The sequence below is a fragment of the Dermacentor silvarum genome, chromosome 6 (genome assembly GCF_013339745.2).
Source record: "Dermacentor silvarum isolate Dsil-2018 chromosome 6, BIME_Dsil_1.4, whole genome shotgun sequence".
NCBI lineage: Eukaryota > Metazoa > Arthropoda > Arachnida > Ixodida > Ixodidae > Dermacentor > Dermacentor silvarum.
Window position 1 is genome coordinate 100718922 of NC_051159.1, and position 27294 is coordinate 100746215.

At 49.5% G+C, this 27294-nt stretch overlaps 1 protein-coding gene across 2 annotated transcripts in view; it reads right to left on the bottom strand.

Moving 5' to 3' along the window:
* Positions 1-27294, bottom strand: part of LOC119455779 (ras-related protein Rab-8A-like) — a 100508-nt gene that overhangs the window by 30916 nt on the left and 42298 nt on the right. For both annotated transcript variants that reach the window (XM_037717242.2, XM_037717241.2), the window contains exon 3: positions 2188-2248. In XM_037717242.2, the coding sequence (XP_037573170.1) occupies positions 2188-2248 (61 nt within the window). The remainder of the gene's footprint in view (positions 1-2187; positions 2249-27294) is intronic.

The window sequence follows — 27294 nt, forward strand, 5'->3', positions numbered from 1 at the left end:
CAAGCCAACAGCAACCACGCGCGCCCTTTTATTTCCACGATAGCCGTGCGCGGCTCGCGAAGATAACACGCAAGTGCCGACGTCGTGGACACACACTGTCCGCGCGCTTGATATGACCCCCCCTCTTCTTCGCCCCGGAGCCGGATTCACGAGCCTCGGCAGTGGCCGGATGTGAGTTTTACTGGCGAGCAATGGAGCATGCCCACTTAGTACCATTACACACTTTTTTTTTATGCGGGTGCAAGAACACGTTCTTGCTACATGGACGGGTGTGCGTGTGTAAAACGCGCGCGTTGCCAACCTAAGAATTCAGTGCATTCTTAACCCAGGAAACAGCACCGCGCCATGCATTCTCTGCCTCCGTGCTCTAAGAGATAGTTCCTGAGAGACGTTAATATATAATGAGAGAAGTTCACCTACGCCGTGACGTCGGGGAAAGTGAAGGAACGTAATTGGATAGCGCATTTTTTGCCACTGCATTATTTTGTTGCCAGTAGGCTTAGGGCTTATGAGCAGTTGGTCACATGGGCTCACAATATCCTACAATTAATTATGGCGACCCCAGGGGAGATCTTGACGGAAATATCACTTCCTTAGGTCTTGTCCGTATCTGTGTTGCCCGGTTTACGCACACTTTAAGTCGTTGCTTTCATCGTAAAGGCGAAACCTAAGCTTCGAGCCAACTCCGACTTCTCTTTTCTAATAGGAGTGAAACGCAGGAATGCTATCCTTGTTAGATATATTTTGTTGCATTGAAAGATATAGTTAAATGATACGACTGTTCAGGCATACATTTCGATTCATGGCCTCAATGTTTCCATAAAACTTGCGAATATCGGCAGATTGCTAAAAATAATGGTATGTCCACCTGTGCAGCTTTAGTATAGCGATATAAGCGTCATATAACAGCTGACTTATCTCCAAATCAGTTTCAATCCGTTTTGAAGCAATTTACTTTTGAAGAATCTCAAGCGGTAATGGCGGGCGCATGCTGCTAACCACGCCGCCGAGCAAACTCGAGGCATCGAACGCAAGCATTTGTGGTTCGACAACAACTTGTCCCTCATCAGTGTGATGCGCTCCGACGAACAGCGACACAATGTCTTGGAAGTGTTGAATGAACATTACGCTACTAGTGGAGAAGACCTTGGTGAACTTAGAGTTTGCGGTACGTACGTGTAAGGAATCTTTAATCAAGGGAAAACTGGCACTGTGAACGGGTACGTATAGCCTCCATTTGTTGTGATGGTAATAATCCATCTTCACAGAGTGGAAGGGTCGATTTTTTTATTTCTTTATTACTGTTGGGACGTGGTTTGCCACATCCCAGGGCGGGAGTGCATTCCATGGGCAGAGGTGCAATGTTCGATTCCTCAGGTAATCGAGCTGAGGCGTTTTTGAGCTACTATACGTCGCAACCAAAAAAGAAAAAGAAAAAACAAGAAAAATAAAAAGAAGAAGAAGAGAGAGAGGGGAGGGCATGCAACATGATATATTTCACTAGCTATAGTCGGGTACAACTTATGAAGACAGGAGAGGCCCCGCCCAGATGACCGAAGCGCAGCAGCCGATTGCCTCCGCGACTAAATAAATAATCCCGCTGACGCGACTCGGCCCAGCTTGAAGCGCTGGCTGCCATGTTCTCCGTCGGCGGGGACACCAGCCGTCCGGCTCATGACGTCAGTCTAGAGTGCGCGCCCATTCGTGGAGGCTCGTATGCATCCGCCTTTGAGGAGGCGGCCAATGCCACTGCCTTCTAAACGGTTACCCGACTATACAGTAGAAGTAATTCAGCTCTCAATAAAACGTCTTCCTCTGTTTCAATTAAGAAGGTGCAGGTGATATTGGCGATTACAGTGGCGGCCAGTTTAGGGTGCGCATTTGTTAAAGTGATCTCATGCGGTACGCGCGTGTCACGCGCAGGTAGTCCGATCGTTTAGGATTCTTCGCCGTCGCGAAACTAAAGTTCAAGCACCGCATCCTCTCCGCAACGCGTTCACACCTTGACAACAGCAGGCACGCGAGAACAGCCTGGCTCGAGCGTCACCCGCAGGTGCACGCAGGTCACTCCCAGAATGGGCCTCGTGTGCGCCACCCTCAACCGCCGGTAGGTGCACCCGTGCACGTGCAAGCCGACGGGAGGCCGACGCGGAAACGAGGGAGAAAAAGAAAGAGCATCTCACTCACCATGGCGCCGCGGTAGTAGGCCGTAGTCAGGGTGCGGAACCGCTCCTGGCCCGCCGTGTCCCTGCGCACACAAAGGTATATACGGGAGGGTCAGTGGTCGGCCACCGGAACACCCTCCGAGAAAACTTGCGGGATCTCCGGGCCCACATAACGGGGCGCAGTCCACTGGAGCAGATCGGCGACCGCGAGGTTTATGTTGCACGTTCGGCGCTCGCGCAGGCACTGTGACAGATGGCGCGCACACCGGCCACTGGTCGACCACGGGTGACCCCGCGTGCGCGTTCAGGCGGCGAGCGCGCGTCAGTCGTTCTTGCGTATTGCTTACGTTCCGTTTTCCACACGTGGTCATTAGCTTTCCCGGACGACAAAAAGAGTTGACCTAACAGTCAGCTGTATTTATTGACCGCTTGTTAGTTTTATACGTGTCGTGGACTTTCTGAAGAGGAGCCTACTTCCCTTACTTTTGTCTGCGGTGTGAATTATTGGGTTGATATTGCTTCCTTAAAAAAAAAAAATTCTTCCGTGTCCAGCGAAGTCGCAGAAAAGGCTTTATAGGGGTGTACAGACAGCACACCATTACCGATACCGCCGAACACGCATGCGCAATTGGTGGGATGCAGTAATGGTGACAGCTAGTAGCGGCAGAACGCTAATGCCGTGCTGAAATAGTCTACTATAGCACAATCACGGTGATCACGGTATCAATGGATATTTCTATAAGGTCGCTTTCGCAAGACTAAGTGCGAGTCGTTTCGCAATAGACGCATTCCTTGTTATATTTGAGACCAAACAGGCCTAGAAGTAAGGCTACAAGTGATCGAGAGAAAGAATTTTATTTGTAGAAATGCAGAGACGTGGGCGTGAGCTTATGCGCGCCAGCCTGATACCCTGCGCTGGAGAAGGGGGTAAATGGGAACGAACGAGAGATGGATGATGATGATGATGACGACGATGATGATGATATTAAGGGTGTGGTGAATACTGGTCGCTAACACAGCAGCATACCTGAGTCAGTCTTTAGTCCAGTTCTGTCTCGTGCAGAAATTGTATCACACCCCTATTAACAGTGTAGCGCATCTGGTGTAGCGCATCTCAGGTGGGGGCATTCACGAAATCTTATTCATTTCTTATTGGAATGGCCGACAACGCTCTTTGCAATGCTTGTCTTTGCGAGAAGAGGCTACAATACATTCTATGCGACTGTCCTGAATATCATGTTCAGAGACGGTCCCTGGCGTCCGCTATAGCGCACCTTGACAATAGACCAAATGTCAGTTGAAACGATTCTCACATGTCGTCGACAGAAGACATCTCAGCTGATGCAGACGAAGGGAACTACTTAGGTTTTTGAAAGAAACGGGCTTGGACAAGCGGCTGTGGCAGTGATGTCACGTACCACGCAAGAGTGACGGAATGTGACTGACGGTGTGTGTGCTGTGCTATGTGCTCTCTCTCTCTCCTCCTCATCTTTCATTCTCCCCCATCCCGCTCCCATGTGTAGGGTAGAAAACCGGTTGTGCTAAACTGGTTAACCTCCCTGCCTTTCCTTCTCCACTCATTCCTCCCTTCCGCTGGGAGCCGAGGACCAAGAATAACAGTCAACCGATAATCAAAGCGAGGCTAGCTGTGACTGCAGACGATAGTTGTGACCAGCCTGTCCGAGTCAAACAGGAGGCTTGCATGCACGAGACCACGTAAGCAAGAACGCACAGGAACCAGCGTTAAGTTCCCGACGCTTCCAGTCTGAAAACGATTTGTCAAATCCCCTAACAAACGGCAGTTTTCTCGCTGTAACCGTTTTTCGCAGGCAGTTTTCTTTATTCTTGGGGAAACTTGCGAGGCACCGCAGTGGCAAACGCACTGAAATTACGCGCACGACCCAGTTGTATTACGTGCTAAAACTTAAGTCTTTTCTCCTTCGTTTTACCTCGCTCTTTTGAACCTCCGCGACGACCCGCATAAAGTCACGCGAGTTCGCGAAACACAGCCCCGGACGCTGCTCCTCCGGGAGCGCACTTCGTGACTCTCGCGACGGCTTCCTCGGGGGCCATACTCCCCGAGAAAGTGCACACACGCGCACCACATGCAGCAAGAAGTCGGTCGCGAGGGGAGCCAGAGCCGCAAAAGGAAGCGAGGAGGAAGTGGGTGCGGGACACCTCAGCCGCTGACCGACCGGCCGGGCAGCGGTGGACGACGGCGTTCTTTGCCTTTCAAGGACGGACGGCACGCTGCTGCGCGAACATCTGTCGCGCCCCAGGGGCTACACGCGTGCCTGGCGCACGACTGCGGGCTGCTGGCGTGCGCGCACACACATGCACGACTCTTGACGGCACTCGCGTGGTTCCCCTCACTCTCTGCTTTCCTTGGTCTGCACTTCTGGCCAGGAGCAATAGTAATGGAAGTGGCCATTAAGTACTGCCAGGCACGGGAGACGAGCAGATGGCCGAGCGAGCGACGATGCATGTGTGGGGCACGCGCGGCTTCTTGGAGAAGGCCTCGGGCGCGCATAGCCGCGATTCCTTTGTTGTATCCGTTAGTCGGCGCACGCTTATACCGCGCTGGATTACGGTGTGTGGCTATAAGGAATTGTCGAGAACAATTGCCGTAATGTGCGCACGACTATGACGCAAGCCGCAGCAAGCTTTGTTTATGGGGAGCGCGAGAGGCGTGCCGTAGGTGGAGAGTACGGTGGTTGCGTTTGGTTGCGGCATACGGCGTTGAAACGCTCCGCGCGGGTTTAGTTTTCTCAGCCTGTTGAACAATAGCTGTAAACAAAACAAAGTGGAAGGGGAAGGTACATTGAACAGCAATCACGGTAAAAGTAATTGCATTCCTTCTACCCTACTTTCCCTCTTCGGAGCTTTGCTCTGACATTTTCATGTCGAGAAGGTCTGCGCAGCCGTTGTGAAACTAAATAATGCCACTCCCCTTCATCTTTTAAGAAAGAAAAACAGTGATAAAGTAATATAACATCATCATATCCCCGCAGTTGGGTCATTGAGATATATATTCACAGCTCTTGATACATGAGCAATTCGACAAGACAGGGAGTTTACATAATGATTTTTCCAAAGCCCGGCTCAGTAACCAAGGAGGGAGGAGTATAGGTGCCTGCAGTGCGCGGCATGAATTCGGTGAATCCATCACCCGTTCCACGTTTCCGGTTCATCGGACGTTCCGTGCTCATCGCACGTTTCAACACACTGCGTGTACAAAGTGCGCTGAAGAAATCGCAAGCGCAAGACTGATGAAGATGTACGATACTCTTCTTTAATATCTTTTTTTTTTTCTTTTGAGGTACGCCCACAGTTCGGCGGTCGTTCTGGAGGCGTGTATACAACACGCCTCACCAAAGCCAGCTGCGTGCACAGCGCAGCTCTGAACGCCCAGCGAAGCGCGTAATACTCTTTCTGATCCCGTTCTGGAGTTACGCAGAGCCAACAAAGAAATAAAGGGGGGCCTTGCTTCGGCAAGGAGTCGGTCAACGCATCGTTCGAGCGCGTAGGAAGAAGCCATCGCTTTTTTTTTTCCTTTTTTTCTTTCCCCCTTTCGCGTCACTAGTTTATCTCGTCTAGAGTTGGCAAGCTCGCGTGGGAAGGAGAACCGAAGTGAGCGCTGTAGAATGGGCGAAAGGATGTGAGTCAGCCATCTCAATTTGCCGCCCTATGTGCTCTTGACACCGGGTCAGAGGGCGTCGGCGAGTCAGCAGCATTTTACCACTGAAGACAGCGAAGAAAGAAGGAGAACGCAATAATGAATGTCTCGGGAGAATGCGCCGCAGATAGAGTTCGCGCTTCGTGGTGGCTTTATGGGGTTTCTTTTTTTTATTCCTTAGGCGCCCGTCGGCGGCTGTACACACTGCATCGCTATAGGGCGCGCATTCCAGCTGATAGACGGAAGCGAGCTGAGGTGGCTTCTTTGACCGACTCGACGCTCGAGAGGAAAGTATATATCGTCTCGACTTAATTTTCTTTACGCGCCGAAAAGCCATTACCCGTCGCTCTTTCACAGCGTCTCTCGGTGGAGTTCACTTCGTAAAGTGCCACTGTGCCACTTAGGTGGCTGAATGTCAACCGGTGGGATGCCGAGGAATGTGTGAATGGCAGCCTTGGTGCTTGAGATACTCACAAAACAAAAGATAGAGAGAGAGAGAGAGAGATAAACGACAAAGGAGAAAGCAGCGACAGCTGTCGCGACCTATCCTTGGCGATGCGTCACGCTTCACCTGCTTCTATTCGCGGCCTCCCTTCCTCGCCGCACGTTCTTACGCTGCGGGACAGGTGAAAATGCCCGTTGGTATGTCTATATTCACAAAACATACGCCTTGTCTCCGCTCCAGCAAGCCTGCAATTGGTGACGTTTTATATTACTTGCTAGATGCCGCTAATCGCTGAATAAACCGGCATCTTTAAAGAGTCTTCAGGAGGAGGTGAAACTTCTCTCACCTGAAAGTCCAGTCGCCACCGTCATGCCACTTATTTCTATATGTCAATACGCACTCAGAAAGGCGACTGTTCGTATAAGCACTACAGAACGCGAAGGATTATTACATTGATTCCCACATCCGAGTTTCTCTTTGCACTCTTTGTTGAGATATGAACGAGGTTTCGTGTCGGTTTATTCACGGCAATATAATAATAATATTAATATAATATAAGAATTCTCTTTGCCCCACTCTATATAGTCTATTCCTGCGATTCACGTGGCATTGGAATAGAAGTGTTACATTATTACGCCCCAGACAAAAGAGGATGTGGAATATAATGCTCTCATAAAGATCGTTCAAGCATCGTTTATGACGACACGTCCATCTGTTAAACACTCCTCTTTGTACGAGCCAAGGCCGCAGTTTCGACGGAGAACCAAGTATTTTGTCGCTGTTCTTTATGAGAAACACGCTGGCGGGTTACCTTTATCGCTTCGTCCTACTAGCGGTTTGAGGACGGTTCTTTAAGTGAAGCTTTATATGGCTAGGCGAAATCGTCCGTCCACAGAAAACTATCAATATAGCATTGGCTCGAGCGTCGTCCGCTTTTTACGCAGCTGGCTCTTTGGCTCGTGCTCGGCACGCGCCCTTACCCCTGCTCCCGCGTTCGTCGTCTTCTTCCACAGTTGGCTGCATTGCTATACTAATCATTCCAGCGTAGAATGTCACTTCTCTTCTGTCGTCGTAATGAGCAGCTCGCGTTTACGGGGGTATGAGCCATTGTTTAAGGGGGTATGAGCTATTCATTATCTTACGTGACGGACAGATTTAATTTTCAAGCAATGTAATTTCAAAGAATCGCAAGCGGCAATGGCGGGCGAATGCTGCTAACCACGTCGCCGCGCAAACTCGAGGCATCGAACGCAAGCAACAACGGCGGACTGCGCTCATAGCGTCAGTGCCGTCGTTCTCTCCGTCACAGCCGAACGTGTGTGTAACCTCCTAATTGAGCAATACTGTAATGAACCCTCGGGATTAACCCAGTGATAAACACCGGGGCTGCTCGTTTCAGCTTCGCTGGTTAACCATCTTCGCCAAGTGGAAAGGCCGACGAATTTTTTTTTTCCTTTCGTGAAATCTTCTCTGTCGTGCACACGGGATCATTTTAAGTCTGAATTTTCCTGCAATCCCTTTGTTTTGTTTAGATGTCGCCGCATGTCCTAAAGCGATATGCTGAACAGCCGGAGCATTTCGTGTGCCGGGAACCCGTCTCCGTTCTTGTTCCACCCGAAGGACTCGGCTTGCGCTCGCAGACCCGGCATCCCTCGCATTTTTTTTTCGTGCTTTCTCACGAGCGAAGCGGGATCGTGACCTCTGCTCGACCTCTCAGGCGTGCGCCCCGACCACAGCCTGCCTAGCTGCGCAGGGCTATAGCTATATACGCTTGCAGGCTCGACCGCACTCTCTCCATGTTTCTGTGCGGGTGGTCTACTGTAGTGAACGGCAGGCCACAATTTCAGCTTTAAGACATTAAAGGAAAGTACTCATTAAGGTTACGTAACGTTGGTCGATTGCTTCCTGTTGATTAGCGAATTTCACTGGTAATGGATTGCATGCCAGTGAGAGACAATGTAGCGACGCCACTTTCACGTTTAACCAAGATTTTTAATACACAGGGACATCCATCTTGAAGCTCCGCCTAGTCAGCGTCGTGGACTACGTCAAATATTTTGGTTTTAGTTCTTCTTGGGGACTCGGCTCCCGGATTCTAACCATAGGGATGCCTTTCATGCTTTGTGCAGTTTTCTGCGAGGTACAAAAACATTTCTAATGTTGTTGTTGTCGTTTTTTTTTTCATAATCTTGTTTTTTCATAATCTTTTTTTTTGTCATAATCATTTTCTTTACCCGCCACGGTAGCCTAGCGGCTATGGTGTTGAGCTGCTAAGCACGAAGTCGCGGGATCAAATTCCGGCCGCGGTGGCCGCATTTCGATGGGGGCGAAATACAAACGTGCCCGTGTTCCTTGCGTTGGGGGCACATTAAAGGTCCTCAGGTGGTCAAAATGAATCCCGAGTCCGCCACTACGGCGTGCCTCATAATCGTACCAGGGTTTCGGCACGTAAAGCATCAAAATTTAATTTTATGTGGCTTTCTGTGCGGATGAAGTTCTAATTCAGGGTCCCACTAATACTGTCACGTTGTATAGTAACAGTGAAGAACCAGACAGTCACGGGACTATGAGTCAAGAACCTAACTCTTTATTGGGTAAAAAAAAAAAAAAAAAAGCGTACGCATTTTTTGTATTCTCTTATGTGAACGGTCCGTCATGAACTCGACCTAGGAAAGAACACAGCGAACGTATTTCTTCATCAAAAGAGGGCCTGTGGAAAAGAATGTACTTGATGGTTTCGTCGCAACCACGAAGGTCGTGCGAAGCACTGTCCATCATATGTTGATAAGGAAACAGTAGGTGTTTGTAAATGCGACGCGCGCAGCCACAGGCGACATAGAAATGTTGCTTCGCCAACGAGACAGATACTATAAAGAGTACTAGAGTACTGACGGGCCATGAATAGAAGACAAAAACATAACCGTGAGAGCTTAGTATTCGGGAAAATACATATACGCACGGAGACTACGACGGCTCGCAAGTGACGGCACTGCATATATACGTTGCATATCTTACGCACGTCCTGTATAGAGAGCCACACCGCTCGTTCGTATATAACGAGGGTGCAGTCTATAGTGCGTCGTGGAGGGACACATGTTCCGGGATGTTTGAACAATGAAGAGCGACAGCAACTCGCCGACGGCGCACCCTTCCTACAACGCGTCCGGGCAGGCACATGTATGTATGGCACTTCGCCGCGGGAGGTTGGTGGCCTCGGCGGGTGCGCGAATTTCTCGGAAGTCGCTCGTCACACTTGGTGTACAACCACATTCGCCGACGTACTTTCCATCTCGGTTTGATACGACCGGGGAAGCTTGCCGCGATGATGCATGATTCACGAGAAGAAACGCATGGCCCAAAATATGTGACTATATATATATATATATATATATATATATATATATATATATATATATATATATATATATATGCGTGCAAGGGTACACGTTCTGCGTTATATACAGACCATATACAAATCATTCACAGAAGCCCGTATCAAACCGGCCCTTTGCGTCTTTCCCCGATTAGATCACCCTTTTAATGTACAGCCAAAGTTCGCTCGCACAGAGCAAGTGGCATCAGTCCCCACTATTCCTAAACATCTACCGTTGGAACAAACTGCCAGCTGAAATCGCGTCCGAGAACAATCACGATGCTTTTGTTAATAAAGTGAAATGCTGGATACATACTGATACATAATAGCGTTTCGACAACCTTACATTTTCAGCTTGTATTTCAAACTTGTATTTGTATTTTTCAATCTTGTATTTGTATATCTCAATCTTGTATTTGTAATCTTGTATCTTGTATTTCGTGAAGGGCTTCTTCTTTTTACTTGCGGTGCTATGTATAATGTTCATTCACTGCTTTTTTTTTCTCAACCACCCTATGTAATGCCTATAAAAGGGCCTTTAGGGTACGTGAATAAAAATGTGTAGCGGATCAGTGCAGTGCTTCGGGATCTGCTGAACGAAAGTATTCAGCGGGTCCCTGAAACATGTGCTTCAATAGTTCGCGAAGTTTCTTGAATTCCGTTCGTCAGGAGGCCTCAAAGCTGCGCGGTTCTCCAATAGAAAAAAAAAAATGTACAGGGCCGTTTAAAGAAATGCCCTTAAGTGTTGAAAGTACAAAAAACACCAGCCTCTTCGTCGCCAATAACGACGTCAAGGAGGGCGAGAAGGGCACGACGATAACAACGACGACACGATGACTGCCTTTTGATAGTGTCTGCACGGGTTTAATTAATTACTTATCGGCATAAAGACGGAAGCAAACACTCAACCTAGCAAGTTCCCCAAGCTTTTCCTGCGCAAAAACAGCACGTCATGCTCACATAATGGCGCAGATGTTCCGGCGCGAAATTCTAGAAAAGAAACCGTGGCAATATTTTAATAATTCTTCTTAGACTATTACCACAATATAAGTAAATTTTCTCCACTAACAATGAAGCCTTATTCGCAGAATGACCAAAATATAATTTTGAGAGAATACTTTACCAGTCTAAGCCAACTTAGTGTTACCCGTCAGTGGCCTTTCAGACTGGGTCAGCGCTTGATGACGTCTATAGCATCCGCTAAAGCTATATATGCTTGTGGGATCCATTAACTTTTGCACTGAGCCCTTCACAAAACACAGGTATATAGTACAGGGCGCGCTGCTTCTCCACTGATCTGAAACCGGGTAGCCATGTGGTTTTATTCGGTACTCCTTCCGAGAATCCGTACTATAAGAACGTGAGCCGTAAAGGAGACAACTCACGGGGCCGCCGAGTTAAGTGGACCGAACCACTGTGTTCGACGAGCCGTGGTTAGCTACAGAGCGCAACTCAGCCGGAGAAGGGGTCGCACCTGCTGCTGCAGACACTGCACGAAAGCCTGCGCGACAACTCGCCTCTCGCAGCTCGAAGGCTCTGGAGCCTAACGAACCACGGAAAGCTGCAGCGGCGTGCCCGAGGCAGCGGATGGGAAGGCCGCAGCAGCTCTTGACGTTCCGTTCAATCGGTCGCAAGGCGGCGCTCGCAGTGTCGTGTGTGTAAACGTGTGTCCCCCTTTTCTGTGGTACGATTGAGATCGCGCCAATTGCCGAAGAACTGCGCAGCACCCGCCAGAGACAACGCTTCGCACTCTTACGCTTTTGCTTTCGTGCTTTTTGTACTCGACTCTTGTTTTTTTTTTCTCATGACGACAAACCTAACCCTCAACTCTTGAAGTGGCACACTACGCGGGAGCTATGCAGCAAGCGCGCTTTCGAACGCTTTCGATCTTGTGGCTTAAGGAATGCCGCGGTTGCCTCTGTGTGTATACTCTTGACTCCTGGACACGCTGGCGCACGAGGTAGGCTTAGCGCATTTCGAGAGGTCAGCGATCGAGGTGGTGCTCTTCTGTCTGTTTTTCGGGACGATACGCACTGTGCGTGCGACCAGAGTTACGCCTGAAGGCATCGTGCGAATCGGTGCGTGCACGCACGCACGCTCTGGCCCCGTCGTGTGACACTAAATCTGCTCTTGTCAAATGAACCCGCTGACCTGCTGAGTTCGTAGCCGAAGATAGAACACGAGGGGATCACGTTTCGCCGCACACGCGTTGTATGTGACCCGATCAATGAGTGCGCGACTTTTTCTGCCTAGAGTTTCATGTGCCACCATGCACTCTCCTTTTTCTCACTAAACGGGCTTGTAACCTGTAGTTATTTTTTGTTTCTGATCTCTCTAAGCACACGTGTTGTGTGTTTGCGTGCGTGCGTGATATTTATTATTTTATTTATTTATTTGAACATACTCTTAGCCTCACATTTGAGGCTGTTGCAGGAAAGGGGCAGGATATACCTAATACTATACACTATATAGGTTATGGAACGTCATGGAAGATACAAATGTTTGCTGGGTCTCATAAGGGGGCAAGTGTATATGTGCGCAAGACCGAGCCGTGGTTGGCCCGTCCACTGGTCGATATATATATATATATATATATATATATATATATATATATATGCATACAGTGTGTCCCAGTTATCACGCAGCACGATTTAAAGAAAGAGGAACGCCGTTACGCGAAGCCAACCTAGTGCGTATTGTTTCCAGTACAGTGGAGTAGCCGCCAGTATTTTTTTCGTTACTGAGATTTAATTAATTGTAATTAATTATCTAACTCGAGAAGTACTGTCCTAGTTATCAAGGTGTCAATGAGAAAGTTGTAGCGCAACATGAAAAACTCCCGATACAGCGTTCTGTTGCTCAATACGTGCTACATACATGTGTTTTTCCGAGTGTGAAAGAAGCCCGCGAATACACGCAGAATTGCCGCATGACTGGCCGCTCGAGGCACTTTGCTTGTATTCCCAGGCTTCCTCTTTTTTTAAATCGTGCTGCATGATAGCTGGGACACCCTGTATATATATATATAGCCTTCAAAACTCCGTGTTATTTCAGCGAGACGGCGTTCAAATCATCCTCGCTGCGTATGCGAAAGGAGCCTTCTTTATTTATTTGCGGAAGAAACCGTTTCATGCCACACATTTACGCGCATGAATTCGAGACTCAACTGTTATGGGATAAGCCACATATTGGAAATGCGCGTGTCGGCGCGAATTCATGCGGATTCTTGGAAACGGGCCAACTTTGCCACTTAACTCGGTACACCTTGAGTCGCTTGCGCACGTGCGCGTTCCTAGCTACCACACGTATAATTCAGTCGACCCACAGCAGCGTCAATATATTCGCCACAGACGCTGTCATCTGCCTACTTTCGCAACATCGTGTGGATGTGAGCGATCCTCTCGCGAAACAAACATCGCCTCGCGAGCAGCTGTACGCATTGCCTTGCGTGGGCGTCCATCCCATCTTAGGCGAAACTGCTGTAGGTGCCGTTGCTATTGCTTGATGACGCAATGACGCTCGGCTTGTTTATAAATCGTTTTCTTTCCGCTTCTTTTAAAAACTTCTTTATTGAGGCGAGTGGGTGGGGGAGGTGTATGGTGGGTTGCTTGGGAGAGGTTCGCACAGACGCTATATGCTTGCTGTGCAAGAACCTCGCGTAAACAATAATGCCAGACAAGTCTCAAAAGGGGGGTCTGGGTCGCTCCCATGTGGCGTCCCAATGCACCTATTATGTGAGGATGCCCTCGGGTTGGAGAGAAACGCCCCTTTCCAAGCCTCGAGGTCCCCATAATGGTTGATCACCTGACCAGGAGCTCACTTGCACCTATTTTACCGGTAGGTACCCGATGCGAGCTCTCGCCTGCCTCTCACAGCCGCAAAGGATGGTCTACCAGAATGCCGTCTGTGATCGTACAAGGGGTGCCCAAAGGCCGCGCCTAGAGGTCTCTGTAGGGCCCCCTTTCGAGATGCGAACCCCCACAAATAGCCGAGCAGCGGATCGGGGCACACATCTTCCCATTAGAAAAACCGGTGGGTTTCCGGCGGCAAGGGGATTCGAACCCACTACCTCCCGCTCACGAGGCGGATACTCAACCGCTAGGCCACCGCTGCGGTCAAAAAGAAGTCTGGTGGTCCCGTGCCTCAAACTTCCCGTCAGGTTGGTGTCCTTCCAAGCGTCTGAAACTACCGTAATAGCCGAGAACCAGGCAGGGATCGCGCTTGTACCTATTTTACTGGTAGGTACCCTGCAGCAGCACCAAAACTGTGGTGGGATAAAGGGCGCCGAGAGACCCTCGCTATCCTCTATGGGGCTCCGTTCGAGATGAGAATCTATATAAATAAATTCTCAGGTGTCCTTAGCTATCGCCTAAGTGACGCGAAGGCCTTAATTTGTAAAGACTAATTCACCTTTATCCTCCTTAATTCAATCACTAATCAATCATTAATTCGCGTTGCTAATCATTATTCATCTCTTATACACGGCTGGACATGCTTCGCTTCGCTTCTGGCCTTCCTTGGGTCACGTGACTTTCTGTACCTCACAACGCTACCTTGAAACATAAAGATCTAAGGTCTTCGCCTTAATAAATGAGCGCCGGATATCGTCACATCTCTACCCATTCGAAAACCCATGGGTTTCTGGCTGCACCGGGATTCCAACCCAAGACCTCCCACATACGAGGCCGACGCTCTACCATTTCACCACCGCTGCGGTATACAAGCATGCGTGCTTTTGTTGCACATAGGAAGGTTTCAATAAATCCTCAGTTGCTAGTGATTGTCCGTTCTATCCGCCCGGTCTCTCTTTTTTCCCGACATTTTTTTTTTCACTCAGCGCAATGATCACCAAAAAACATTCGCCAGTGCATGTTAAAGGCGTACTAAAGCGAACAGAAGAAAATTCTGCACCACCGGGAGTCAACAATCGAATCCCGAAACTCTCAAGTCCGAGATCACTGCTAGAGTGACTAAACCGTGTCAGACGGCACAGATGGTCGTTCTAGTTTATGTACGGTTCTCTCCCCTCCCCTCCCCCCCCCCTTTTTTTTTTCTTTCTGCTTTACTTTTGCTTTTCTCTTTCTTTTTTCTTTTCTTTTGCCTTACGCTGGTATATATATCCCATAGTGGTAATCCAAAAGTATTTGTAATGGTGATCCACTGGTTCATGCGAGTTGTGTTGGGGAGAAAACGGCGAATAAAGGAGGCATAACCATGGATGTACATTTTGGAATGGTCGGTTAGGTTTGAAACAAGAAACCACACGTCGTCTCTGCCATTTTCTTACGTCTCGTGGACGGAGTGCTGCTTACTTTCTAATACGTGGCCTCGAGCTTCTTTCCTCACAGTAGCAACTTTCACTGCATTTCTCCCTGTTCCTTGCCTGCTGTGTCCACCAAAAGCACCCGCAGTGTTCGCTGAAGAGAAGCAGAATAAGAGAAGAAACCCGGCAGCGGCGAATCGAATTCAGGCCACGATGTTCCCTCAGGCCAGTGCATTTGGCGGTCCGTCGAGCGAACGGCCATAACATTGCTTGCGGGCGCACCTTCCGCGGGGAAGTGCTCCACGAGGAACGTTCGATGAAAGCAGCGCAGACCGTTGCGCTTGCGAAAGCCGCGGGCAAACGCGCCACGGGTACCGCACGGCTGTGGCGAGTTGCCGTACGAAATGGGAAGCTGGCTTTCTTCCTTCAGAGCGCAAACACAACCGCTCTTGACGTCTCCTTGCGCCGCGCGCAACCATCAGCAGCGGCGGCGGCTGCGACGGCTTGCGGGCTATAGTGTTGAACGGTGTTTGTTTTTCCTGTATAGCCCAGCACTTTCGTCCATGCCAACAGCGCGCTTCCTTCGCTGACTCAGTAAAGAGCGAAGGTTCATCATGGCCGCCACCTTGACTAGATTAAACAAAATTGTATACACAGTGTATATAAAAGGTGCGTGCGTCCCTGGTATTGGACCTTCATATAGATTCATCTCCGGCTGCGAGTGGCAAAGCTTTCGCGCGAAGCAGTTGGAGTGACGCAACTCGTTAGCGAAGGGAGAGGAATTCGAGAAGTAATCAGACTGTCTTAGGAAACGCGCAAGAAGCTGTGTGTCGAGTATTAAGACAGCGCAGGAAGAACAAGAATTAAGGAACGCTAGTGAAAGTCGTAAATGGTGCACGTCAACGGCAAACGAACGAACTTGCGGGCCCTCATGAGCTGACACAGCGTCCGCTTCTGCGCATGCGCAGTTAGGAGCTTGTCGCACGTGCATCACCTACGCCAACGGCCCACTCCATCGGTGTGGCATTCACATCATTATTGCGATCGGTGACACGCCATCGCGCGAGAGTTGAGGGTTTGAGGAGTGAGGACATTCGTGTCGTGTGTGATTCATTCCCGCTACGACAACCAGCGCCCTCAATTTCGCGCCACTTCAGATGACCCGGATTGAATATCACCCTCGGTTAGAAAGGAACTTGGACCGTGGCCACGTGCGTCGCAATCCCAGAAATCGATATGTGCATTGACGTTGACAGGCTTCAGTGGGCGACTGATCGTTTCGATGCGCACCTCTGGATGACGCGGCACTGTTTTATCTCCTTTCTTTCTTTTCGTCCCTAACCTCCTTCACCCTGCGTAGTGTATATATAGCAAATCGGACGTGTGTCTACTTGACTTGCTTGGCTTTTCTGCCTCCCTCCTCCCCACTGCCTTCTTTCTCTCTATCTCTGTCTCCTGCAGTGGCCCACTCACTCCTTCCTATCAGAGCGCGAATGGGTGCAGACGCTTAGCGCCAACGTTGTTCTAGATAAAGAGACCAGCAATTCGCATTGGCGAGAGTCTGGAATGCAACCGCAAAATCGTCGCATGCAGGAAACCAGCACAACCAGCACAACAGGGAGAGGAAATGGAATTGAGACCAGAGGACACGACTTTTCGATAATAAAATGTTGATCAGGCGAGCGAAGAACGCAACATAGGGAATGTATGCATGTATGCAGATAGAATGTATGCACAGTGTCTAATGAGTATTTGCAACATGTCTGAATAGAGTCTCCATTGATAAAGAGGCTACCGTCGGTAGATTATCTTTAACGTCATGCGAATAACTATTTTTCTTTCTTTTTCTTTTCTGTGTATAAGCAGCTTTCTCTGTCGCTCTAGGATATTTTCTTTAGAAGCAGCATCAGCTCGTTACTCATCTCTCCCTTAATGTCGTGAAATGTAAGGAAGCCTCTCAAAAGCCAAGGAAAAGCTCGCGTCCTTGCTTCGCCACATCACTCGAAAATGTAAAACAATAAGCCCTAGCATCAGTATAGGCATAACGCATGCGCTCTGGTCTTTGTTTTTGCCACAGGTACGTCCCTTCTGACTGATCGCACAAATAGACGTCGCTATATTGCTCCCAGAACAGGGAAGTGAATTCACGTTGCGCGTGTACGCGTTAAGATCAATAACGTGCCCCCTAAAGTCGCGCCAACAAAAACAATAAAACGCTCGCCTCAGCGCGAACAAGCTATTAGGACCAAACACTACCGCCTTACCCTTCGATAACTTTCGTTTTCAAACTTACGATTCCTTTCCTCGGCTCAACTCGGTCACATCGCGCACAGCTGGCCACTCTGTATACTGCAGCGCGGCCTAATTGCTGCGCATTCGCAGACGTAGGCGCGCCCGCGTCGCTCACGATGCCCGCGGCTCGCCATCCAATGGAGAACTCAAGCGAGCGGCGGCGCCTCGACAAGTCTTTCAAGATCGAGCACAGATCGAGCGCGCCAGAAAAGAGCCGCGAGATGCCAGAGACGCCGGCCAGGCTCGTGTGCATAGAAGCAGCCGCCGCAGCCGCACGCGGCCAACGCAGGAGGCCCGGAAGTTGGGCGAAAAATCGGGGCTAGCGCGTGCAGCGCGCCGAATGATCCGGTAAAAAAAAAAAAAAAAGGAAAAAAAAAAGGGTGGGGGGGGGGGGGGGGCAGCTGGGGTATCCCGAGAGGTGACGGCGTGCCGCCGCGCCACGCGGAGAGGTCGGCCGCACCGCAGTGCGGCACGAAATTCGGAGCAGAACCGCATAACGGTAATAGACGAGTATGCACTGTCAAAGCTGCGGAAGTCGGCGGCCCCGCGGTGCACGCCTCCGGAATGTGTACGTATATATGCATGCACCGTAGCGGATGAAACAGCAGCAGAACCCGCCCGAGCCTTGTCGAATCACCAACACACTCGCCTCCCCCTCCCTCCCTTTCCCGGCCCGCGCAGCCTCGCACGTTTATTTAGGCGCCCGGCTAAGTAGCACGATAAGCGGCTGGCGTCGACCTCATTGTTCGTGTACGTATGCGTGCGTGCCTCCGAGTGTGCGTCTGTCTGTACGCGCTCGGAACTGGTCGCGCAGCCGCGACGGCGTAAAAAGCTGCGGCGACAGATTACACGACACCCGAAAGCCGGGGCTAAATGCTCGCTATTAGCGGACGACGCCTGTAGTACAAGGACGTAGTCGTCGAAGGTGGCGCGCGCCGTTTCCTAGTGAGGCATGTGTATGTGAAACACACGACGGGCATTCCTATCATTCGGGGTGCAGGTATTGCTTACGAGCTGACGTCAACGTGAGCTTTCATACCATTCATTAAACAGAAAAAAAAAAAAAGATTAAGGAGCTTTCGATCAATCGTGACCATGACATTTTCAAACGAGTTCTTCAGACAGGAACAGGCATATAGCAACAAAGCGCGCTGCTGTAGGGGACCTAATCAGCAAGGCGTACAAAGGAACGCAGGAAAGCGCACAAAAGAGTTTGGGTTTTTGGTTACGCAGTGTCGCTTGGGAACGCCATTTCTAAATCTCCCTATATAACAACTTCATAAGGCTCCATAGTTGTATTGTTGTTTTTAAATAACAGCTTCGGATAAAGCGCTGTGAACAGAAGTCATCGCTCAACGGCACATGCCCCCACTGCCACTCATGTTTATAGTCTGCAGACACAGCGCCAATGCTATATACTCACAGGATCGGCATTGCGAAATGCACCAGTTATCTCATTATATATATATATATATATATATATATATATATATATATATATATATATATGCTAACTTTCTGTTAATGCTAAATCAGCTAATGTGCACACAGTGTCGGTTTTGCCCTTATAGTTCCTGCCAGGGACCTGGGGCTCGTACTAAGAAAAGCAGAAGTAACAAATTTGTTTCTGTCCTCATGGCCAGCACTTGTGTGCAACTAACTGAAGATAGGGATCTGCACGATGTATACATATAGCGCCTAGGCCACGCGACGACGACCTATCCCAGGTAGCACTAACGAAACAGTTTCCTGAAAAAAAAAAAGCAAAAAAGAAAGGCTTCCTTATTTAGTTCGGTATACTACTGTGTAATAAACTTATTGATGGGTGAGTTGGTTCATACTTCGAGGAAAACAAATATACTGCGCAAGGTAGCGCTTGTCCGTGTGCCATCACTTAGTCCTTGTTTGAATCTTGCACAGTATACATTCGTTTTCCTCGAAGTCCGTACTGTGTAATAGTAGCCCGAACTCGTACGTTGCCTCAAGGAATCACTCGATCAATAGTGCCCTTCCAAGGGGCACCAACAAAATGACCCAGGATGAGGATCATCATCATCTTCTTCTTCATTATTATTCTTATTATTATTACTATTATTCCTCATCATCTTCTTCCTCTATGTCTCCTGCAGGAGTTACAATGACTCTCTTGCGTCAGGTGATTCTGTCCTATATGCCTGAAAATTTCCGCCTGTGTGAGGTAATCTAAAATTTCTAATCTAATCCTGCCGTACTCGACTATATTTAGCTTCCCTTGGCCGACCGGTATAGTCTGCTCTGCGCATTACACGACCTGCCCGAACTGTTATTTATTCCTCTTAATCACACCTAGAATACCACACATACATATACACCTGATCGCTTTCTGCGAGCTGTTACGATCCGTTAAACACATGCCTACGTGTACCTGTTCATAAACCAAAAGACGCTCTATAAGCGGGAAATCCGGTGCAGCGACTTTGATCTCACGCAGGCGTACTTCAAAACGGTGTAACCTGTCGTCACCTTCGAACCCGAGTAACTATTTATGCAACACAGTTACACAGTTCTGGTCGCGCACTCCGCAACTAGGTCACCGTTAACCTTACACTGCGGCCCCGTGCGAGGACCGCATTCCTCGCGCGCCAAGCAGAAAGCGTGCTCGGAATCTTAACAAAAATAACAAACGAAGACCCGAACGTAAGAGAGATAGAGAAGGAAGGAAAGAAGAAAGAAAGAAAGAAAGAAAGAAAGAAAGAAAGAAAGAAAGAAAGAAAGAAAGAAATTCTTCCATGGAGTGCGATCGCTCTGAATCAATGAGATTAACGGCGAAGAAAAAAAAAAGACAAAGTTCGGGCCTTCCGTTTGAAATGCTTCTCGTATAAACATTTGCGAAGAACCGAGAGAAAAACAAATAACAATAAAAATGGGAGCGACTCGTAGTCGTGTGAGTCTTCATTATGCGGGTCGCTCTCGACGACGTGTCTGCGTCGTTCGGTGGTGCACGTCTGCGATGTACTCGATGTCGGCACTGCGCGCGACGGTGTTTCGAGGGCTTCGCAATGGCGGGTGCGTTATGAAAGACAGCGCGATCGCCGACCAGCGCGCTGTTTTGGCCTACAGCGAGGGAGAGAGAGAAAAGAAAAAGATTGCCGGGTCGATCGGTCGTTGAGTCCTCGTCGCGGCACGATAAATGACCCCTTGGTTGTTTATACTTTGCGCACGTATCGAATAGCGATGAAGTCGCGACGCACAACGCGCCGCCCGTGTCACCCAGATACGCGAAGCCCTACATGCGCCCTAAACGCCGGCGGGCCTGCGCGCTTAAAGTTCCAGCCCGTTTGACATAATGCCCGTTTGACGTAACGCAACTATACTGCAAAAGTGTGCGTGCGTGCGTGCGTGCGTGTGTGTGTGCGTGTGTGTGTGTGTGCGTGCGTGCGTGCGTGCGTGCGTCGTGTGTGTGCGTGCGTGTGCGTGTGCGTGTGCGTGTGTGTGTGTGTGTGTGTGTGTGTGTGTGTGTGTGTGTGGTGTGTGTGTGTGTGTGTGTGTGTGTGTGTGTGTGTGTGTGTGTGTGTGTGTGTTAAGATATGATTATGAGCCACCTATCAATTTTGACCACCTAGGGTTCCTTAACGTGCACCCACTGCACGGTACACGGGCGTTTTTTGTATTTCACCGTTGAAGGTTAAGTCCGCGTTGAAGGCGTCTTGCGCACGTTGAAGTGAAGTCCGCGCAGGTATAAGGTCTTGTGAAACGCATGCGGGCTCACTTGTAGAGCAACCTCTGACGCCATGTATGCGTAAAAGCTATACTGCCCACGAACAACTTGCGCCGTCGGTGTCTCGGTCTTGCTTTTGTGCAAGGCTAAAGTTCCAAGGAACTGTTTTTAAAAGTCACTTGCTACAGGCGTGTTGCAATTGTCGCGTTGCCACACGAAAAGGAATTCCGCGATCCGCATATAAAATTCCCGATTCGTGCCAATTCCCTTGTAGGTTTTGAACCGTTTGGATTTCGCGCACGCAATCGCACGACTTATCGCCTGTCAAGCACGGCATAATGCGGTGCGACGTTGGGGCAATGAGAGTTCGTTTTGTGGATTAAGGGCGCAACGATTTCATGCAATGATAAGTTTTTTCTTTTGTTTTCTTCTTGTTTTCTTCTTGTTTTCGATTTCTGCGAGCACGAATGCACGACCTCGTGCCTTCATGAAAAATGAAATTCGGTCGCTCAAACGTCCTATCAACACCCATGCAGGCCGTGACTCGCAAGCGCCGCGGCCGCTCAGTGTTTGCGGCATTCTGTCGCTGAGCACGAGGTCGCGGGTTTGATTCCCAGCCCCGACGGCCGCGTTCCACTTCGAGTAGAATGCAACAAGGCTCGGGCACCATGCTTTGGGTGCGTGTTAAAGAAACCCATGGGTCAAAATTAATCTGAATTTTGTCTAAAGTAAAAATTACCTGAATCTGAAGACAACATTAAAATCAATCAATTAATCAATCAGTCAGTCAGTCGAGGGCGTCTCATATACTTGGTCTGATAATCGCCATATGTGTGCGTGTGCGTGTGCTACAAGGCAGGATTGGTCTGGTTGTTAGCCAGGGTATACGGTTGTTCTGCAGACATTATCGGACTCTTGTCAGCATGCATGTGCCTGCCAAATTAATCTCTGGCGTAGCCCTCCTTTCCTGACCACTCCGGGACTTTCAAGAAACGCTGCGCCATGGATGCTCACGTGGGCAAGACCTCCTCCTCTTTAGGCTGAACATTTCCTCCGGTAAATCGATGTAGGGTCTGTGAATCGCCGCATAAATCTTTGACTCCGTCCAGCAATACACTGCTGCATGGAGACATTTCATTCATTATTTTAGCGAATACCAGTCCTTCCCAAATACCAATACCAATGCCAAAGTTCATAGGTAGCAATTTTATGGAAGGTCGGGGTTATTTTGTGTGTGCGCGCGCGTGTTCTTGTCTGTGTGCGCAAAGTGCGAGGTTGGCGCGCGTGATAATAATTCTGCAACCAGTCAAGCAAACGTGTTAACCACTTTTATTCGAGCCTTATAATGTATTTACTCCTGCGTTCCTGAAACCAGATAAGAACGAATACTCCAATGTAACCCGTATCGAAAAGAACGGAGGACGCAGGCGCACAAACGTGCTCACAAAACAGCCGCGAGGCCGCTCTTGGCCCCATATATTATAATATGGCCTAACGCGATCTAATCCACTACTTATCCCGTCTGCGCTTTGACGTTCTCGCGAGATGTCGGGGGAGAAACGCGAGAAAGGGCCGTGACCAAAGTTGCGAGGACGGAGATAGCGCCCTCGCGCCTTGGCTTCGACTATATATGTGAGAGCCCGTATATAAGAGAGGCACCGAACGAAAACCCGCTTTCGCACGGGGGCCGCAAGAGAAGGCGTAGCCGCGCCACTTCCATCATTTGGCTAACAGACGGAACGTCGTCTGGGCGAGCGCGTCGCTGGCGTGGTTGCCGCGGAGGGGTCGGGCGGAGGGTCGCGGCTGAAGCGTCGGGAGGAGCTTCCGGCGCGCCGAGCGAACGATTATCGTCTCAAGGGGTGGAGGAAGAAGCAACGCCGCATGACGGAAAGGGCCGTGGCCGCCTCCGTGTGCCTGCCTGCCTGCTTACCAGTATTGGCGGTGGCAAGTGGAAGCGGCCAAAAGACAAAAGCAAGAGACAGAATGAGTCAAGGAAAGACGAAGATGCACGCGATGAAGAGGACTCCGAGCGCCCCCTATACGAGAGTAATCAAAACTGATGAGACGGGAACAAAGCGGCCGGCGACTACCGAAAGAAGCATAAAAGAGTAGACGAAAAAGACGGGGAGAGAAAAAGTGGAGAGGGGATGAAGAGAGAAAAGAGATCGCGGCGTGCACGGGTCGAGGATGGTGTGCATGAGCCTTCATTTATCGCGGCACATCTCACCGCCGCTATACAAGCACACTCATAATGGCTTCGTTGCTTTCCCATTAAGGGAAAGATGAACGTACAATGCGAAGCCACAGTCCCCCGTCAGAGGGACGATCATTGGACAAGCGAAATGGCAAGAGGTTTTCAACCGCAATAAAACTGTGCGGAGTCCATACTTCCCTTCCTCTCGCCGTATCGTCCTTCTTTTTATTTTTATATATAACGCTCTATAGTCGGGTGCTTTAGAGAGAGAGAGAGAGCGTAGGAGACCTCCATTGCGAAGGGTCATGTGACGCGAAAATGGTCCCAGGGACCATGGGCGCACGCTCCCCAGGACGGCAGCGCACTTGGGCACGGCTTTCCCACGGCTCTTAAAGCCATTGTCTAGCGAAGAGTACATGACATTGGTGTTGCTTGTAAGACATGTAGAGAGAAAGAAATACAGCCGCATTTATTATATATATATATATATATATATATATATATATATATATATATATATATATATATATATATTGAAAGAAGTGCAGGCGCATGTAAAAGCAAAAATAAACATTTAACTTCGACGTGTCGGCCGGGGTCCGGCCTTCATCAAGCGTCGAAATAAAATAGTTTTTTTTTTTTTTTTTTTGCTATTACACGTACACCTGCCCTTCTTTCAATTTGTTAAACACCGGGTCCGAAGAGCTACTTCCTTCACACACACCAACGTATGCGTACGACGGATGGCAGTCCTGTCTATGATATGAAGCGGGACGTCAATACGGCGACATAAAAAAAGACATAGTAAATAAAATTGCTACCACTATTGATACGAAAATCATGTGGACTGCTTGAACAAAAATGATGCTGCGAAATAAATTACCCCTCCCGAACACACACACACACACACACACACACACACACACACACACACACACACACACACACACACACACACACACACACACACACACACACACACACACACACACACACACACACACACACACACACACACACACACACACACACACACACACACACACACACACACAGTGATTGAGCGGTAGTTGTTTTAAGCTGGAGGATGATTGGGGGGTTGTGTTGTAGATATCGTGGTCAAAAATCCACTACGGCGTGCCTCGTAATCAGAACTGGTTTTAGCACGTAAAACTCGAGAAAGAAGAACTCTTGCCGACGTACCGCGTTTGAAGTCCTTTCTTTGGAGGTTAGCGATACAAAGCTGGCAGACAAGTAATATTTTTTTTTTCTTTATCCTCGGGGAAAACGGTGAATCAGAAAGGGCCGGCAGCACAGGCAGTCCTTCTGCAGCAGCGGTCCGTAAACTTGGCTACACATATTCATTGCCTTCCTAAATATGCCACTCACTGTTTTTGCAGCCAACTATACAGCATACGTCTTCCCTCTACCGTTCCACGTTTTGCAGCATGAATGAAGCACGGCCAGTGCTCAATGTTTATTTTTGGGGGGTCGGGGGGGGGGGGGGGGGGGAGGAAGTTCACCGGGGACAGACAGGGAGGGGGTTGAGCAGACAGCATACTAACGTCCAAATTTCGGGGGTTGGGGCCCGGTGTGCCACTCACTGGCTAGGCCACTAGAGCAAAGTGCGTTAGCGATCCCCCAGCTGCATTCCCGACAGCTGGTCGCACAGTAGCAGTGCAGAAACCGTAATGTTTTCGCATTCGTGCGCTTTCGCTTGAGGCAACGTGCGCCACGCCGCCGAAAGCACCATCTCGTTCCTCTAGAGCAAGCTACTCCGCGAAGATGGTCTCTAACCGAAGTCCTTCGGCTATAACCAGAAGCGCGAAAGACACAAGGTCAGAGAGAAGGAGTGGGACGCCACCCGCTCCGTCTCTTCGTCCTTGCGTGCGTACGTTGCGCGTTTACTTATAGCATTGAGGAATTGCCCTTCAAAACGCGGTGTGATAGAAGGCTCATTGCCATTCAACAACGCCTACAGCGTTCCCCGGCGATTCCTGTGATGAGCACCTGATTGAGAAACAGCCCGCGCCACTGTACACTGCTGTGCCTACGCGAGCAAGTCGACGAGAGTTAAGGAACTGCAGCGACTGTTTCTCCAGTCGAATAAGACAACTAAATAGCAAAGTGTTTAATGAGACCGAGATATACACAGCTTCCACTACTTCGAGTCAACGCGCAGTCCTAAATACGGGTGTCACAAAAACGCAAAGGCGAGCGGCGGGCCTGGAAAACTATAGGGTTCAGCTGGTGCACACCACCTTGCACCTGTACACACGTGCGCGCACGCGAGGTGAACTACGTTGAACACGCTATACTCAACGCAGAAGCAGACCAGCCGCTGCTCGACCGCCGAGAGCTATACTGTACACAAACTGTACACGATCTCACTAAGTCGTGCTGTACAGTGCAAAGCACTGATAGCTATACAGGCCGCGTCAGCTAACCAGCTAGAACAGAGAACCATAAGAAGGCCTCTCCTCTATCTGTCCGCCTCTCAGAATCTGGAAAGCTAGGAAGCATTAGTAGCGCGCAGTGGGGGGACCTTCCTCCCTTCAATGAAAGACGCAGCCTCATCTCGTTGCTCAATGGCTGACACGAGTCGTAGCACTCGCTGCAATGCACCGAATTTGTGAGCCTCAGGTCCCATGTGCTACCAGCGCGTGCGCAGTATACGACGCCATGACGAGCGCGACGGCCGTAGGTGCAGCTTCGTTGCTTTCGATCATCGTGTCGCGGCTCACCACGTACACCAACGTTATTGTGAGGCGGGCTGCACACCGGCTGCTCTCGCCCGGGGCTTTGGCCGCGGTCTGCGAGTGTACGCGTGCGTGGCGCGCTGGCGCGGCCACAACGCCCGCCCGCGAACTGTAATTACGTCATGCGGGCCCAGCGGTGACCATTGAACGTGAGCGGCTTACGGCGCAGCGCGCGCTTGGACGAATGACCGGCGACAGTGACTCTTTCACACTCCTCGCCTGACAACGCGGCGGGAAGTGCGTGGTGGAAGAGCAAGCGGTTGTAACGCCACTTGGAGACGAAACGACACGTATAAACGAAAAACGTGCAGTGCTGTCTGCGTGTGGGCGAAACACCGACACAGCAATGTGTCAGCGACATCTAGCCTGAATTTGTTTTCCTTTGCAGTTAAAGGTCTTACGGGTGTTTGACTCGCTTGGATTTGTACGGAGTTGTCAGTGTCTGTCGTTGGCAGAGGTAGTTTAGTGACGCCGGTGACAACACGTTTAAAACAGGTTAGCACGCTATATACAGGGTGTTTCAGCGAACACTTTCAAAATTAATTTACGGTTGCCTGTAGCAAATAGCCCAATTCTAGTTAATGAGCTGGTCTACTCGAAGAGGTGGACAATTATATATATATATATATATATATATACTTCCTTAATCCTGCTGAAGACCGCTAACGTGACTACTGTTATTTTACGTACGCCTTACACGACAATTTGCGTATGCTATACTCGGTCAAGACTTTAGAGGCATTGCAACCATTTAAATGCCATGCGCGGCAGTAAAAAGCAAGATGTGTTTACGTGTACAGTCCGGTTCCTCGTGTGGTGGATAATGAACCTCAAGTACTCGTCAGATAATTATAGCACTCTCTAGACATCGTAATATGGTGGTAACATATTGCAAATGACATAGACGCGTTGTGAAGTGCTTGTGTAAGCGCATTTGTCGGAGGAAACGCCGGTTCTCGTCGGCTATAATTATTATACATACATATCGTTCGCTCTCAAAAAATGGCGAGTCTAGCTGGGCCTCCTATTCGCACTTTTTCTTTTTTAATGACAATGCCTTCTTCGACGAGTTCATATCGGTGTGGGGTTCGTGGGATCTCTGTATCTAACCACTTTCGTCTGGTAATTTGGTCGGTTCGAGGTGTCTTCCAACGCACGTATAGGACAACGAGAAAGGCATCAAAATGAAGTTTGGAGCAAAAAGACGCGCCAAGTTAGCGCAGAGCTATGTACAGAGCCGTAATAATACGTAATTAGCGAAAAAAGGCCGAAATGAAACTCAGATGCGCTCTTTCAAAATGCGCGCCCCTAAAACCGGAACCGGAAGTGTGGCTTTACTCAACGAAGAGTGCGGGGCGATCCTGAAGGTAGGCAAAACATGGAACAACAAACCACATGTTACACTAATGCGCCCCTTGTCTCTTCGATTT